The sequence below is a fragment of the Malaclemys terrapin genome, chromosome 11, assembly GCF_027887155.1.
Source record: "Malaclemys terrapin pileata isolate rMalTer1 chromosome 11, rMalTer1.hap1, whole genome shotgun sequence".
Lineage (NCBI taxonomy): Eukaryota > Metazoa > Chordata > Testudines > Emydidae > Malaclemys > Malaclemys terrapin.
In genome coordinates, this window is record NC_071515.1 from 38,815,543 (window position 1) to 38,830,632 (window position 15,090).

Genomic DNA, 15,090 nt, shown 5'->3' on the forward strand with positions numbered 1-15,090 from the left:
CATTAATCAATGGGGTTTGCTGCAGAACTCAAAACACCGTGCCAGCTCTGAGTTTAAGAAAATAATATATCTCTAATCCCCAAATAAAACTTTTCATTTGAAAAAAGAGTTTACTGTTGTACACTTAGAACTATTAGCCCATAAGCATTTATGTTTAATAATTGGGTCACACCATTTGCAGTGCATACACTCAAGTCTATCCTTTTCTCCTGTTTGTTTTTTTAAACTTGCAAATACTTCCTTATGTTCTGAAATGTATTCTGATACAGATTTTCATTTCCTTCCCATTTTAGTGTGTCAAATCTTTAATCCATCATCTGCTAACAGTTTGAAATGAGTACATGGTGGGCATGAGATTCATCAGTATGTTCAGAGGTGCAACGCGCTTCAGAGCTTGCCTGCGTGCCTTTTGTTTATTATGTGTATCTTCTAGACTAACACACAGCCTTATTTCAACAGGCAGCTTTGCAGATACACACAGACTATAATGTATTATCGTAATACATATATCTCATGCAATGATGTTTTATTAGGAAAATACAAAGTTATTTTTATATATTTGAATGATACAAAAGTAGGGGGAGAATTGGGGAGAAAAAATGAATAATACTTTTTATAAAACCTGGGAATTTTCCAGCAAAAATCGGTTTAAACTGAAAATGAAGGGGCTTAGGTATTTTTTAAAAATGGAAATGTTCCATTTAAAGAATCCTATTTCTCAAATCAGGTCAAAACTATGACCAGTTTGAAGGATATTTTTACATCATAAAAGTAAAATTGAAATAATTATAATGTAGCATCACTGTGTATTTTTTGCCTTTTTTGGAGGCAGGGGAGTTGATTTCAGTGGCTTGCCCATAACAATGTTTTTCATTACAAGTACTGAACATACTGTACAGCTGAGCCAAAGTTGAAGTGAAAATATATTCAGTGAGTAGAAAGGTGTTTAACCTTTCTCTGTGGTCTAAGCTCTTCCTGCTAGTGCTGAGGTTTGATCTGCTCTTTCTCAGCTGAGTTTCTATTAGCAGCCATGAGTGAGGTGGTGGGGAGCAGAATCTTCTTCTAAGTAATTGAATAGTTCTGCTGCATAAGTAAATCTATAAATATTAGGAAGATAATCCCAGTCCAAAGAATATCAGAGGTTAGGGGGAGGGAGTAATATGTAATTTGGTATGGTATTAATTATGTTGTTCCTCTTGTTCAAATAAGCAGGACAATTAAAGAAAAAAGTCCTTGCCAAAGAGTAATTGGAAATCACACCATAAATAATGTTTATTCAAGGTGCAAAGGCACATGCTGCTACAAGAGATAATGTAGAGAGACATTACCAGCAAATAACCCAGTAACTTGAAAATGGTTCTAAAATACTCCGACTATCCACTCTAACTCTGCTGAGGTCAATGGGGTTACACTGGGGTAATGCCAGGATAAAGGACTGGAGAATCAGCCCTTGGTTTTTGGTCATGTGATGGTGCAGCACAGCTAGGCATTTTGAGTGAAAAATAGCATTGTGGGTTAGTGCTGTAAATACTTAAGGATCTTTGAATTCTACATCAGATTCATATTGAGATTATAATATGAAATGTCCGTGCATTGTCCAAAGCATATTGTGATTGCCTCTCTGGGCTGTGTGTGCATGCACGTGTGCGCGCATGAATATATATGTATAGTTAGAATCTGTCTTCAGGGCACCCCTTGCTGTCACAGCAGGGCACCTCACAATGAATTTAAAATAATCATATGTGAAAGGATATCAAGCCAGCCAAATGATTGAGTTAATTAAAATTACTGCCCTTTTTCGCCTCATAATAAGACTCCATCCTAATCTTGTGCTAATTGCTAACAAGCCTGATTGAGCAGCATCTCTAAATACCCTTGTCAAAGCAGCCTCTGTGGGTAGCTAAGAAGCATTTGATCATGCTGAATGGGGGTATTTAATGTAACTTGTTAAATTTGATCTCAAAGACAAGTTCATATGAACAAGATTCACCCTGGGTGACTTCCCAAGGCACCGAGGACATTTCAGAGTGACACAGTCAAGTGTGAGGCGCATGCCAAGTCTACACCATTTATCTATTCACCCACTTCAGTTTTATTAGCCATACGCCAAAGTTTAGGGGGAAAAATAGAAACAAAACCAGAGCAGAACCATAGTGACCTGTGTGTTCACTGCCTAGCACAATGGGGCCTGGATCCTTCCTGGGCTCTCTGGGCACTACTACAGTACAAATAATAATTGATGACAAATACCACATGGGAACCACTGTTAGCACACTTTCCCTTGTACTGACAATCGAAACTATCTCTCATACCACAGAGTAGTAACTGGGGGAAAATGCTGACTTTAAAAAAAAAAAAAAAAAAAAAAGGTACTAATTAGAACTGTGTGAATAACTGATTTTTCAGATCACTGGCAGTCCCAAAAAATAAAATAAAATAAATTCTGTGTGGGTCAAACATGAAAAAAAAGTCCAGAATTTCCAGCACATTGAAAAAGGCATTTTGTTTTGGGCATAGAACATATCATGTCATTCTCTTTCTGGCCCAGTGACTATTTGAGTATTTTATAGAAAGTGGAACAGCTTCAATAGGAGAGACTGAGAGAGCTCTATCCCAGAATCTGCTGTAGCCTGGTGGTTAGGACACTCACCTCAGTGGGGGACACCTGGATGCCAGTCCCTGCTTTAGTGAATATTTAATTATTTATACAAAGTGGGACACCTTCAACGGAAGATATTGAGAAACCCCCACCCTGATATACCCCATCACCCAGGACACTCAGCTAAGATGTGGGAAACCTTGGTTCAAGTCCCTGCTCCAGAGCATCCCCATCCCACCTCATTCTTGGGCATCATGCTGAAATCCTCTTGGTAACGTAGCCCAAGACACTGAAATGTTTCTTTTTGATGATATGATTCATTTAAACATTTCTGAAGTTTTCTCTTTTTTTCATTTTTGACTAAAACAAATTGTCAAAATTGACCTGTATTCACAGAATGTTTGTCTTCCCAAAGTTGCATTTTTCGGAGGGAAAAAAAATTTTGGCCGAAAATTTTTGCCTAGATATAGAACTGACATAAAAAGTCTTTGCTAATACAAGAATCAACTTTTATGAACCCTGTACAAACCATCACTATGATTATTGAAATGATAAGGCAATTTACAAACTACTCAAAAATTTCTGAAACTCAAGGAAATTTACACTGACATTTACTTGGATGCAAGAAAAAATGAAGCAGTTGGGGACACATCTTATGCCTCATGTTAAATAAAATTTTCAATTTTAGTGGCCCCCAAATACTGCAAAAAGCAAAAGACATTATGGAGAGATGGGGCACAGCTGAACTGACCTTTCCAGCAAGAATGGATTTAATTAAAATGATCATTCTCCCTCAGCTGCTTCATTTTATTATGGCAATATCCATATTTCATCTCAGACAGTAAGTGGCTCCAATCTTGGAAGACATGATTTTGCTCCTTTAGATGAGGGTTGAGAAGAGTGAGAATAAGCATTATGAAACTCCATCATAGAAAGCAAAAAGGAGGGTTAAACTTACCAAATCTGTATAGTTACTTTGACAGCTAACTTTAGCTATCCCTGGATCTATATTGACCAGGATGACATACGTGGTGACTCGGAGAAAATAGTGTTACAGGAACTCTGTGGTATCAAAAGAAACTTTGCAAAAGATCATGGCAAGGTCAAACAGTGCTTCCAGTTATGATGCACTTAATGGCAGTATCAACAACTAAATTATGAAAAATGCTAGGTGCTGACTAAAGAGATATGCCTATGGGGAAATGTTTATGATAATACAGAAAACATTGCAGAAATTGAGGCATATAATTTCCTGACCTACGTTATATACTTGGCCTACAGTAATACATACAAATCAACCCTGTTCTAAAGGCACAATCCAGCTTCTGCTAAAGTCAATGGAAAGACTCCCATTGATTTCAGTGGGAGTTGGGTCAGGCCCTATGTGAATACATTCAAAATAAACAACAAAAAATACAATAGAATGGGGTAATGAGACAACATGGGAGGTTATAAAGAAACAGGAATGTAAATTAGGTGGGCTCAGTTTATCTCTAATCCTGAATGGGTTCCCATTGTACTAGATGCTGTACAAACACACAGTGAAAGGTAGCCCCTGTCCAAAGAGTTTACAGTCTAATTGAAGAAAAGTGGATGTAACAGTTTGAAGGAGTGAGGGCAGTCAGGCCCAGGTTCAGAGAAATGGTAATTTCTCCTTTTAATTTATCATCCAGAAAAGTCAAGTCCTACACCCAGTCTGAGTGCCTGTAGTTACTCTCCAGCTAAGTTTTTCTTTGACAGTTTGCTCTAATCTTCTGCCACTTCACATTCTCATCTTGTTTGCACACTCAGATTTTATTGTGATTTGGATATTTTCTTGGGGTGCTATGTTGACCCATGCACAGGCATCTAAGTTTTTTAAAGTTACTTATACACAGTTTTTATGCACAGTATTGCTGTGTGTATGTGTGTGTGTGTTTAATGCTTTCATTTTGTCTACTTTCATATTGTTTCTAATGTATAAAATGAAGTGGTTTTCTTGGCAGGAGGACGGAAATTAGGACCTGATCCTACAAAATTTTATGCATGTGTTTGCCTTTAGGCATGTGAGTAATCCAACTCAGAACAATGGGACTACTTGCGTGATTAAAGTCAAGCATGTCTTTGCAGAATAGGAGCCTAATTTTGCTTCTCTGGTAATATAGGCTTTCTGTTGTAATCTAGTCAGAAGTATAAAGCAAGTTGTAAGGCTGTGGTTACATAAGTTAACTCTAGTTTCTAATATTATAAGTTGTGTTCTACATCTAAATTAATATATATGCACCAATGATTATAAAGGAAAATGCACACTTTAAAACATTATTGATCACTTCAATAATGAACACTGATTTTCTAAACTGATCAACCATCAGAATAGCTCTTTATTTCCTGTGACTATGGAAGGATTGTTGTTGCTAGACTCTGCATCATATTTAATTTTTGACATCTTGGACTTTTAAAGATCCCATTTAAATGCCATCTCAACAACAAGGGCGAAATATTTATTTTAGTTTGCTTGACATTTCCCTGAAAAGATGCGAGGATGAAACTGAAGCGGAAATAAACTGCGAATGTTTTGCACTTGATTATAGCTGGATCATCGATGACTGCAATGGTTAAGGTTGCATAACTGTTGAATTCAAAGCCCAAAAGCTTTCCCAGTTCCATAGTCACAGGAATGATGGTCTTGGGGTTAAGGCACTGCACTGGGATGTGAGAGAGCTGGGTTCAATTTCCCAACTCTGTAACAGGCATCCCAGTTGTAAATTGCTTTTCTCAGTGCCTTGTCTCTAAAATGGGGCTAATAATACTCCTTTTCTGCCACCCTTTGTCTGTGTGCACATTTAGATTGTCAGCTGTTTGGGGCAGGGACTGTCTCGTACTATGTGCTTGTACAGCAACTAGTACAAAAGGGTGTTGATATTGGTGGGGCCTCTAGGTGCTATTTGAATACACAAATATGAACGTTTTGGGTGCACAAGAAATGCAAGACTTGTATAATATTTCATTTACCACTGAAATGTAGCCACCTCTCAGGAGAAATATGGCAGTGGTTTAACAGTGCATAGTAACACTTCTAGCAACTTTAGAAGAGGAAAATGACTTGTAAATTGAAGATTTTTTAAAAAATGTGTTTCTAGATTATCACACGTACTTATGCCAAGAAAAAAATGGCATGTATTATTTAAAAAAAAATTCAATTTGGGCATATAGTAGTTGGACAACGTTACTAATGTGGTTTAGAAAAGCACCAGCATGCACATGGTTTCAAGAGACTCTCCATTTCAGCATTTAAATAGGCTGCTTCCTCAGGTTGTGTTTAGATTGTTGGACCTTTCAATGTGTCTTCTTACACTATACCCACTGGAAAAGTACTGTAGTGCTGAGTGATTATTATCCTTTCCCTTCAGATACGCTATATGTTCTCTCCTATTTTAAAAAAAGTTGTTCTATACAAAGTGTTCATTATGTGCCATCTTTTCTGAAAGTAAAATATTTAAAATGTTGTTTGTTTTTTCAATAGGTAGAGAACAGACCCAAATATTATGGAAGAGAGTAAGTAATGTGCTGCTGTGAATCACTGAGTCTAATGTGAGTGGGTTCAGTTCATGTTCAGTGTTGAGTAAAGGTGCTGCAAGTGCACCCCATGGCCTTTTCATTGCCTTTGTGTGTTTAACACCACAGGAATGTGGGGCTAGCTGTGCTAACACTTTTAATTTGCAGGACATTTTGCCTTGCAAAGTAGTGACTCTGCAACAGCCTACCCTCTTGGCTGTTCGGCATACTGTGTGTGGGACCTTGCCAAGGTCATGCATTACATTTTGATGGGTACATCTTGAGTGATCACTGTGAAATTGTGCTCTGCCCTGTTTCTGCCAGTCTGCTCATTGGGCATGTACAGCAAAGAACTTTGCTCCACTTAATCACACTACTCTTGCTTCCCTGCAAACTCTAATTTGGGTATGGCATTTTGCCCACCTCACATCACCCCTGCAGTTTCAGATGGATACGGTATTCTTCAGTTCTGCATTATCTAGGAAAATATAGTGCTGCTGTGCTTCATGTGGTTGGTTGGTTCACCCCAAAAGTGAAGGTCCTGCATTGAGTGTATGTGTGTGTAAAAATCTCTTTGGGGCCATTTGAAATGCCACATGCTATAAAAATGCACATTACCATTTGTATTTACTTGTCCTCCATTTCACTGCATTAAGCAAAGATTGTTCTGTTTAGCACAGAGAATGAAAGCAAATTTTATGTTTGTGTTTATTTTGGTATCAGTATATGTAAATTTTGCACTTTGTTATGCAGATTATTAGTCAGATTAAATGGATCCCTTGAGCCCCTGGCAAAATAGCAAACTGTCCCTCAGTAAGTGTGAGTACCCCAGCATAGAATATTAAGCTAATGGGTAACATGGACACTTGTCTATTAAACTAATGTAAGATAGCCATGTTATGAAAAGAATGCGCTTGTTCTGTAATGAAAGAGTGTTCTTCCCATGCTGTCTGTTAAGTGATTTTGACAGCTAAAGCCTACCAGCCGCAAATAATCATGCTGGCCAAATGCCAAGCAGAGAGAGAAATTAACATAATGAATAGGTTCCTGCTAATTACTGTAGTTTTTATGGAAGCTTCTTTTAAAAAGCCACGTTTTTTTGTTTTTTGTTTTTCTTTTTCCTTAAAAACAAACAAAGGTGTGGTCTAAGATGGAAAAACAGTGTGTTTTGAAACAGCTTTGATTGCTAATAAAAATGAGTTTTGTTTGTTAGATTCCATGGTATGATCTCAAGAGAAGAAGCCGACCAATTATTAAGTGTTGCAGAGGGAAGTTATCTCATTCGTGAAAGCCAACGGCAACCAGGAACCTACACTTTGGCATTAAGGTTGGTAATTACTATTTTATTTTAAAAGTTATAGAATATTTGTTATCTCATGGTATTAAGATGAACTATTATTTAATGCCTTTATAGAATTTTTTGTAATAGTGATCATTTAATGACATTGTATTTTTGTGGCCTGGTTACTGTTCAGTATCTTCAAAGTACAGTGCTTTAAATCTTTCAGTGAGAGGTTAATGTCTTGGATTTGAAATACTGGGATAACTCTCTATGGCCAATTGGTTTTATTTTAGTATAGATTTCCCTCCTTCTCTCTTTTCCCACTGCCTTTCGGTTGTGTCCATAGATGCCACATCTGGATATTGAAAATGGAGGTGGAGAAGAATTAGAAAGTTCCTCTGTGATCCCATGTGACTAAACCCAACCTTGTATCAAGATTGGTGACCTGTTATAGGAGAGTAACTGGCTGTCCTCCAGTGACTCATGATACTACTCATACAGCCTAAGCTGGCCTGTGAACTAGTGTCTATCCTTGAACAGTTATGTGCCAACTGGGTGCGAATGCATGCCACCACCTCCATACCGCCACCACCTCCATACTGCTATGAAAACTCAATCCGATTGTTTCCTAACCGAAATAGTTACAGAATGACTTTATAGTATCTTTTACAATTTTTTAGCTTTGTCATTTTATTGTTCTCAGAGATAATATGTGAAATGAATTGATTCTTCAGTTCTACATACACCTCTACCCCGCTATAACATGGTCGTGTGGAGCCAAAAATCCCTACCGCATTATAGCTGAAACCCGTTATATCAGGGTAGGGGCGGCAGAGCTCCAGCGGTGATTTAAAGGGCCCGGGCTCCCCGAAGCAGCCGGAGCTCCGGGCCCTTTAAATCGCCGGCGAGCCCCGCTGCCACAGCCCCGGGGTAGCGGCAGCAGGGTTCCAGCGGTGATTTAAAGGGCCCGGGCTCCCCGCAGCAGCCGGAGCCCTGGACCCTTTAAAGCGCCGCACGAGCCCCGCTGCTACCACGCTATATGCGAACCCGTGTTATATCAGGTCGCGTTATAGCGGGATAGAGGTGTAGTTTAACTGAGTATGGCCCAGATCCAGGAAAACATTTACGCATATGCTTAACTTTAAGCACACAAGTAATCCTTCAGTAAGACTGCTCATATTAAAAGCAGGCATATGCGTTCCCAGATCAGCACCAGCTTTTCCATATCAGTGGTCACACATGATTTTTCTCATTATGACTGTACAGCTGAAAAGATGCTGAATTGGATAAGAGAAAACAAATCTTGCAAATCTGAGTTTTAATTAATTTCACTCTAAGGTATTGTAAAGTGTTTTCCCTTTACTTCTTTAGTAATTTTGGGTCCAGTCCTGTAAACTGTACTCACATTGAGGCCAATAGTAAGCACTACTCAATGGGACTGGTCATGTGAGCAAGCGCTATGCAGTGTGAGGAAGGGTTGCAGAATTAGGCTCTTAGTTATGTTGAGTCCTGCATCCCATGTTTCACAGAGGGGAATAGAGAGCAACATGGATTATGGGCTTACATTTTCCTGGATACCAGCTGTATTGATGGTAGATGGTCTGCCAGTCTGACCTGGAGGAACATGCCGTCCTGACCCCAAATATGGCAGTCAGATAGGGCGCATGTCGGTGAGACCCACCAGCCAGACCTGAATATTTTTAGTGATGGAGCCTCTGTTTCTGCCCTTGCATTACTTCCAGCCACTCTAAACAGACACTGTGTATAGGAAGCCTGACAAAGCTAGGTTATGCGTTCCCCACATGGTCTTTCCAAACCTGACTCCTGTCACTCCATGGAGCCAAATGTCACTATTTCTATTGAAAAAGAGCCCTCCAAACCCACAAAGGAGGAGACAAGATTTCCCCTTAATTTTGACCTGTATATCTGATGATACACCTGACATGCAGATCTTGCAAGTACTGTACATATTTAAAGGGACACTGAGAGATTGAGAGAGTCCTAAAATTTGATCCTCTGTTGTTTTTTTAATCTGTCCCACTTTGTGTTGTGGATGTTTTTTTAGCATCACCTTCTATAACAAGAACTGCAACCATTTCATAATCTCAGCTCTTCAGTGAGACAAGCCAACAAATAATGCTGTTTGCTGCTGTGCATAAGCACGCATACAGCACAAGCATACAATGTACAGCTTGCTCCATCCTTCCCTATCCTTGTCATCGATGTTCTTGCAAACAAACTGATAATAGATTCAAGTTGATGAGACTCCTGCTCTCTAAAGAACAGGAAACTTTTGAATTGCAATCTCTGCCTAGCCATGTTCTTGTGAGCTCATAAGAATAAAATAATACACACAGTGGAAAACAGTATGATGTATGAGTTATCACATCACAAACTAACTCCTGGCCCAAAAAACTGTCTCTTTGGTTAGTCATTTTTGCATTGTACCCCTCCAAAAAGCAGGAATTTTAAGAGAGTTATTTGGAAACGTAAACTAGTGAGTTAGTTAGTGGGTATTTAAAACAAACACACACAAAAACTGTTCTCCAGACATTCCATCTTCTCATACCAGATTTCTAAAATTCTTCCAAAATTTGTAACCTACTGCTGTTCTCTACAAGAGTTAAACTGATGAATTGCAGTTCCTCTGGAGCAAATATAGGATACCAAACTGAAAAAAATATGGCGAAATATCAGTAAATACCCACAGGTCTCACAAAGAAACTTATCCAGCAAATGTTTATCTTTAGGACATGCTGGACATCTGGAAGAGCAATAGCAATTAATGAACGTATTATACAACAAAAATAGAAATATGGCTGAAATATTGATATCCTGGAATAATACACTGGGGTGAATGCGTTTAAAAAATAGACTGCAGTAAGATATTTGTCTTTGCAGTAATGTGATTCGAACAGGAATATGAATTGACATGTATATTGATTCACATGTGTGAATACAGCGGTGGTATTATTTTTCATGATCTAATGACTCCTTCCAGCCACTGCCCCGTAATAAAAATAAATTCAAAACTGAACAAACTGATGCAGGCCTTGTTTGAATGGCTGATCTAAAAAGAGAGAGATTCTGTCACTGAATTTTGTTCCTGCTTCTGCAAAACTCACAGTGCTTTTGATCAGCAGGTGCAGAGGTTGCTTGGCACCTAGCATGATGATTCTTGGTGTGGCTTATTTTATTTGAAAATGAGTAATTTTTTCCCAGGGTAACAGATTGTACCTATATTTTAGAAAGAGGGAAAAACATGATCCGGGCAATTACAGATCTGTTGGTCTGACCTCAGTAGTATGCAAGGTTTTAGCACAAATTGTGAAGGAAAGAATAATTAAATTCATAGAGGTAAAGGGGATGTAATGTAATATGGATTTACCAAAGGTAGATCATAACAGCCTAACATGCTTTTCTTCTTTGAGAAAAGAACTGATTTTTGAGATAAGGGAAGTACAGTAGATCTAATACACTTGGACTTCAGTAAAGTATCTGCTCTGGAACCACATGGGAAATTATTGGTTAAATTAGGGAAGATGTGGATCAGTACACGCATTGTAAGATGGATAAGGAATTGGCTGAAGGGGAGAAGGCAATGGGTTGGACTGAAAGCTGAATTATCAGACTTGAGGAGGTTACTAGTGGAGTTCCTCAAGGATCGGTCTTGGAACCAATCTTAGTCAACATTTTTGTTAATGACCTTGGGACAAAAAGTAGGAGTGTGCTAAAGAAATTTCCTGATGATAACAAGTTGGGAGACATCATCGATACAGAGGAGGATTGGATGACCTTGAAGACTAGAGTAATAGGAATGGGATAAAATTCAGGAGTACCAAGTGCAAAGTCATGCTCTTAGGGGTAACAATAAGAATTTCTGCTACAAACTGGGGGATCATCAGTTGGAAGTGACAGAGGAGGAGAGAGACCTGGGTGTGTTTCTCAATCACAGGATGACTATGAGCCACCAATGTGATGCGGCTGTGCAAAAAGGCAAAAGTGATCTTGGGAGGTATCAGGCAAGGCATTTCCAGTAAAAAATAAAGAATTAATTCCATTGTACAAGGCACTGGGAAGACCTCATCTGGAATACTGTGTACGATTCTGGTCACCTGTGTTCAAGAAATATTAATTTAAATTGTAACAGATGCAAAGAAGAGCTACTAGGATGATGAGGGGAATGGAGTGTCTATTTTATGAGTGGAGATGGAAGCGCTTAGCTTGCTTAATCTAGCAAAAAGAAGGCTGACCAAGAACATGATTGCTGTCTGTAAATACCTTATGGGAAGTAAATACCAGGGAGCGTGAAGAACTATTTAAGATAACTGATAATGTTGGCACAAGAACAAATGGATGTAAACTAGCCATGAACAAATTCAAGGTAGAAATTAGAAGGTTTCTAACCATCACAGAGGTGAGGTTCTGGAACAGCCTCCCAAAAGCAGTTGTGGAGCAAACTACTTAACTGATTTTAAGAAAGAGCTGGACAGAGTTATGGGTATGATTGTATGACAGGATTGCTTGTGATGGTAAGGGATAGTACTCAACAGTCCAGGGGCTCATTTCCAGTTTCTGTCTTATATTCCTAAAGCTCATGCCACAAGGTTTCAGCTGGCCACTGGCAGGGGTTAGGAGGGTTCTCCCCCGCCCCGTCCCCGAATGTTTTCGGTGAAGTTTTTTCAATTTCCTTCCTTTGAGGCATCAGGGATGGCCATGGCTGGATATTGGGGATGGGTGGGCCAGGGCTGTGAGCATTCTCTCTGTGTCTCAGATGCTTGACTGGCTGGTTCTGGCTCACATGCTCAGGGTCTAACTGCATGCGGTGTGGGGGTTGAGAAGGAATTTCCCCCCAGGACAGATTGGCAGTGACCTTTGTAGTTTTTTGCATATCTCTGCAGCATGTGGATGCAGGTCACTTGCCAGAATTATTTGATTATGTCTCAATCATTTGGATGTAGAATCACAGAATATCAGAGTTAGAAGGAACCTCAGGAGGTCATCTAGTCCAAACCCCTTCTCAAAGCAGGACCAATTCCCAACTTAATCCCCATATCCCTAAATGACCCCATCAAGGATTGAACTCACAACTCTGGGTTTAGCAGGCCAATGCTCAAACCACTGAGCTATCCCTCCCCTTCTCCCTGACATTTTTGGCATCTCAGGTTCTGGTGCACCTCAGTCCCGCCTGTTCTCTGCCAGTGGCGCACAATAATCTAGACTCCTGTGAGTTGTAATACTTTGATCTCATTTTGGCTGTTGGATTTAGTGTGGGGTGCTGGGTGGTGTAGGTGGCCTATGATACAGAGGAGGCCAGACTAGATGATCTAATGGTCCCTTCTGTTCTTAAACTCTCTGACTCTAGGAGAAATGTTAGTGTCTTCAAACTTTAACATTATCTTTTTCAAGGTAGAAAATCCCCTTGAAAGCAACTTTTGCAGACAGTAAAGTATACATAGTGATGGATTTTACTACAGAAAAGAGCGTAAGGCAGCTCTCCCTCTGAAATTTCGTTTTTCTGCTGGTTAGGGAAAATGTTTAATATACCAGTTATAAAGAATGTTTTCAAATTATGGCCAGGCTGTATTTATGTAAGAGGTAACGTCAGTTGGATATAACATGGCAGGAAAATGCTCTGAGACCTCTTTAAATGCAGTGTTCGTGCAGTTAACCTTAGTTTACTTTAAAGAAATTAGGATTTGGAATTATGCATTGAAATCTAAACATTGTACATGCAGATGTCATTTTACTGTGATTAAGCATTAGCTTGACCATCCTGGTTTTACCAAGGAAAAGGGCTTGTGATGTTGTTTTCCATTAGAGAAGCAAGTGATACCATATTATCCTGTTCGTTGCTCTCACTTTAAAATGTGTGAAAGTGAATCCACACACTCTGCTATCTCATATGCCATAGCTGAATATGAGTGCTTCAGATCTTTTTGGCAGCACTGTGTTTCCTACCCTTGGAGTTCCTAACGCATCCAACATTTATTTTCCTTCCTAGAAGGAAGGAAGCAGCAGGCATATTCTTTCCATCAGCTGCAGGCAAGCGTTTTGCTCTTTGTTTCAGTTTTTCTCTCCCTGATAGAAGATATTCATAGTGTACCCATGTTTCCACTAAGTGTGATGTTGGCTTTGCTTACTTACAACTAGTGTTTAACCCAATCCTTACCCTGTCACTGTGGTTACTATTACTACTGTATTCTACTCTTATTTCAGCTTTGGGAATTTTGGTGTGCATACCTTGGTAGGTAAAGATAATTTTGCCTGAAAAACTGTCAGATTTTTTTATGGGACCACTTAATTTTTTGCCCATTGCTACAATGTCAGGATGAACGGTCAGCTTCATCTGCAGCCTGAAGGTGACTTTGATAGCTGTTGATCTATATTCTGAATATCATTTCCCAGACCAGAAATGAGGAATGCCAGTGAGATGTGTCTTTGCACAAAATCCTGCCCCCTTTGACAAGACTCCCATTGATTTCAGTGAGCTAGGATTTCACCTTCTATGTCTAACTCCATGATTCAGTTTGATCTTTTCCTATTAGTATCACAGGTGGACCTAATCCCTTTAAGGGAGAGTGGTCCAGCCCACCTGTAATTAATTAGGCAGTGTCCTCTTGGGCCTCATGAGCATGGATCCTAGAAATCTGTTTGCTATGGGAAAATGTGGAAAAATACGACATTTGCATTTTTACAGAGAATCCTTAGTTTTTACTTTTTTGTGAAAAAATACAAATATATATTAACTATTAAATACATTTTACTGAAAGTGCCAGTGTCATGTATTCAGTGCATGCAACCTTCCCCTCTTGTGGTTGATTTTTGAATGCAATTTAAATTTACATAGCTAAACATACTCAAGTAAACTGCTTCCATCGTATAGAGGTTACTCAAAGGCGTATAGTGGTTTGGGTTTTAATGGATCTCAAATTTCACTTCAGCCTTCATAAAGTTATGAAAAGACAGTGAAAACTTCCCTAAAGACGGTGTCACTGCGTTTGGCAAGGAAAAAATTCTATGTTGATGGCAATGTGCTGTTGTGTACTGTATGCAGAGCGGCTTTAGATTGTTCGAAGGCAGACAATTGTAAGAACACATGGAAAGCGCTGAACATAAACTGAATGAAAAGACATGAGAACAAGAGGCTGAATCAGCAGGGCCATTGACAATAGTAAAAAAGCGGTGCACTGGGACTGGATCATTCCAGTGCATTAAAAAAAATTTTTTTTTTCCTGAAAATCTAGAAAACAGACAGAAGTAAGAAATACAAATTGCAATTCTATTAATTTTATTATAATGATTGATGGCACTGGTAGGCTTCGAACTTGCTTAAAAATAGTAAATATACCAATAAAACATTGTGTTCAATTAATACCTATTTATATTGTAAAAAGAACAGGAGTACTTGTGGCACCTTAGAGACTTCAGAAGTGGGCTGTAGTCCACGAAAGCTTATGCTCCAATAAATTTGTTAGTCTCTAAGGTGCCACAAGTACTCCTGTTCTTTTTGCAGATACAGACTAACACGGCTGCTACTCTGAAACCTATTTATATTGTGGCTATGGAAACTTAAGTTCAGCGTTTCATTTTAAATGAGGAAAAACACAGATTTTTTTTAATCAGAGAATTTTGGTTTTTTAATCACAAAAAAACTAGGTCCCTGCTGATAAGG

General features: G+C 39.0%; 1 protein-coding gene across 2 annotated transcripts in view; it reads left to right on the top strand.

Annotated features, from left to right (window-relative positions):
* Nucleotides 1-15,090, top strand: part of CHN1 (chimerin 1) — a 159,322-nt gene that overhangs the window by 37,413 nt on the left and 106,819 nt on the right. For both annotated transcript variants that reach the window (XM_054043793.1, XM_054043794.1), the window contains 2 exons: nt 6,102-6,133; nt 7,347-7,460. In XM_054043793.1, coding sequence (XP_053899768.1) covers nt 6,102-6,133; nt 7,347-7,460 — 146 coding nt within the window. The remainder of the gene's footprint in view (nt 1-6,101; nt 6,134-7,346; nt 7,461-15,090) is intronic.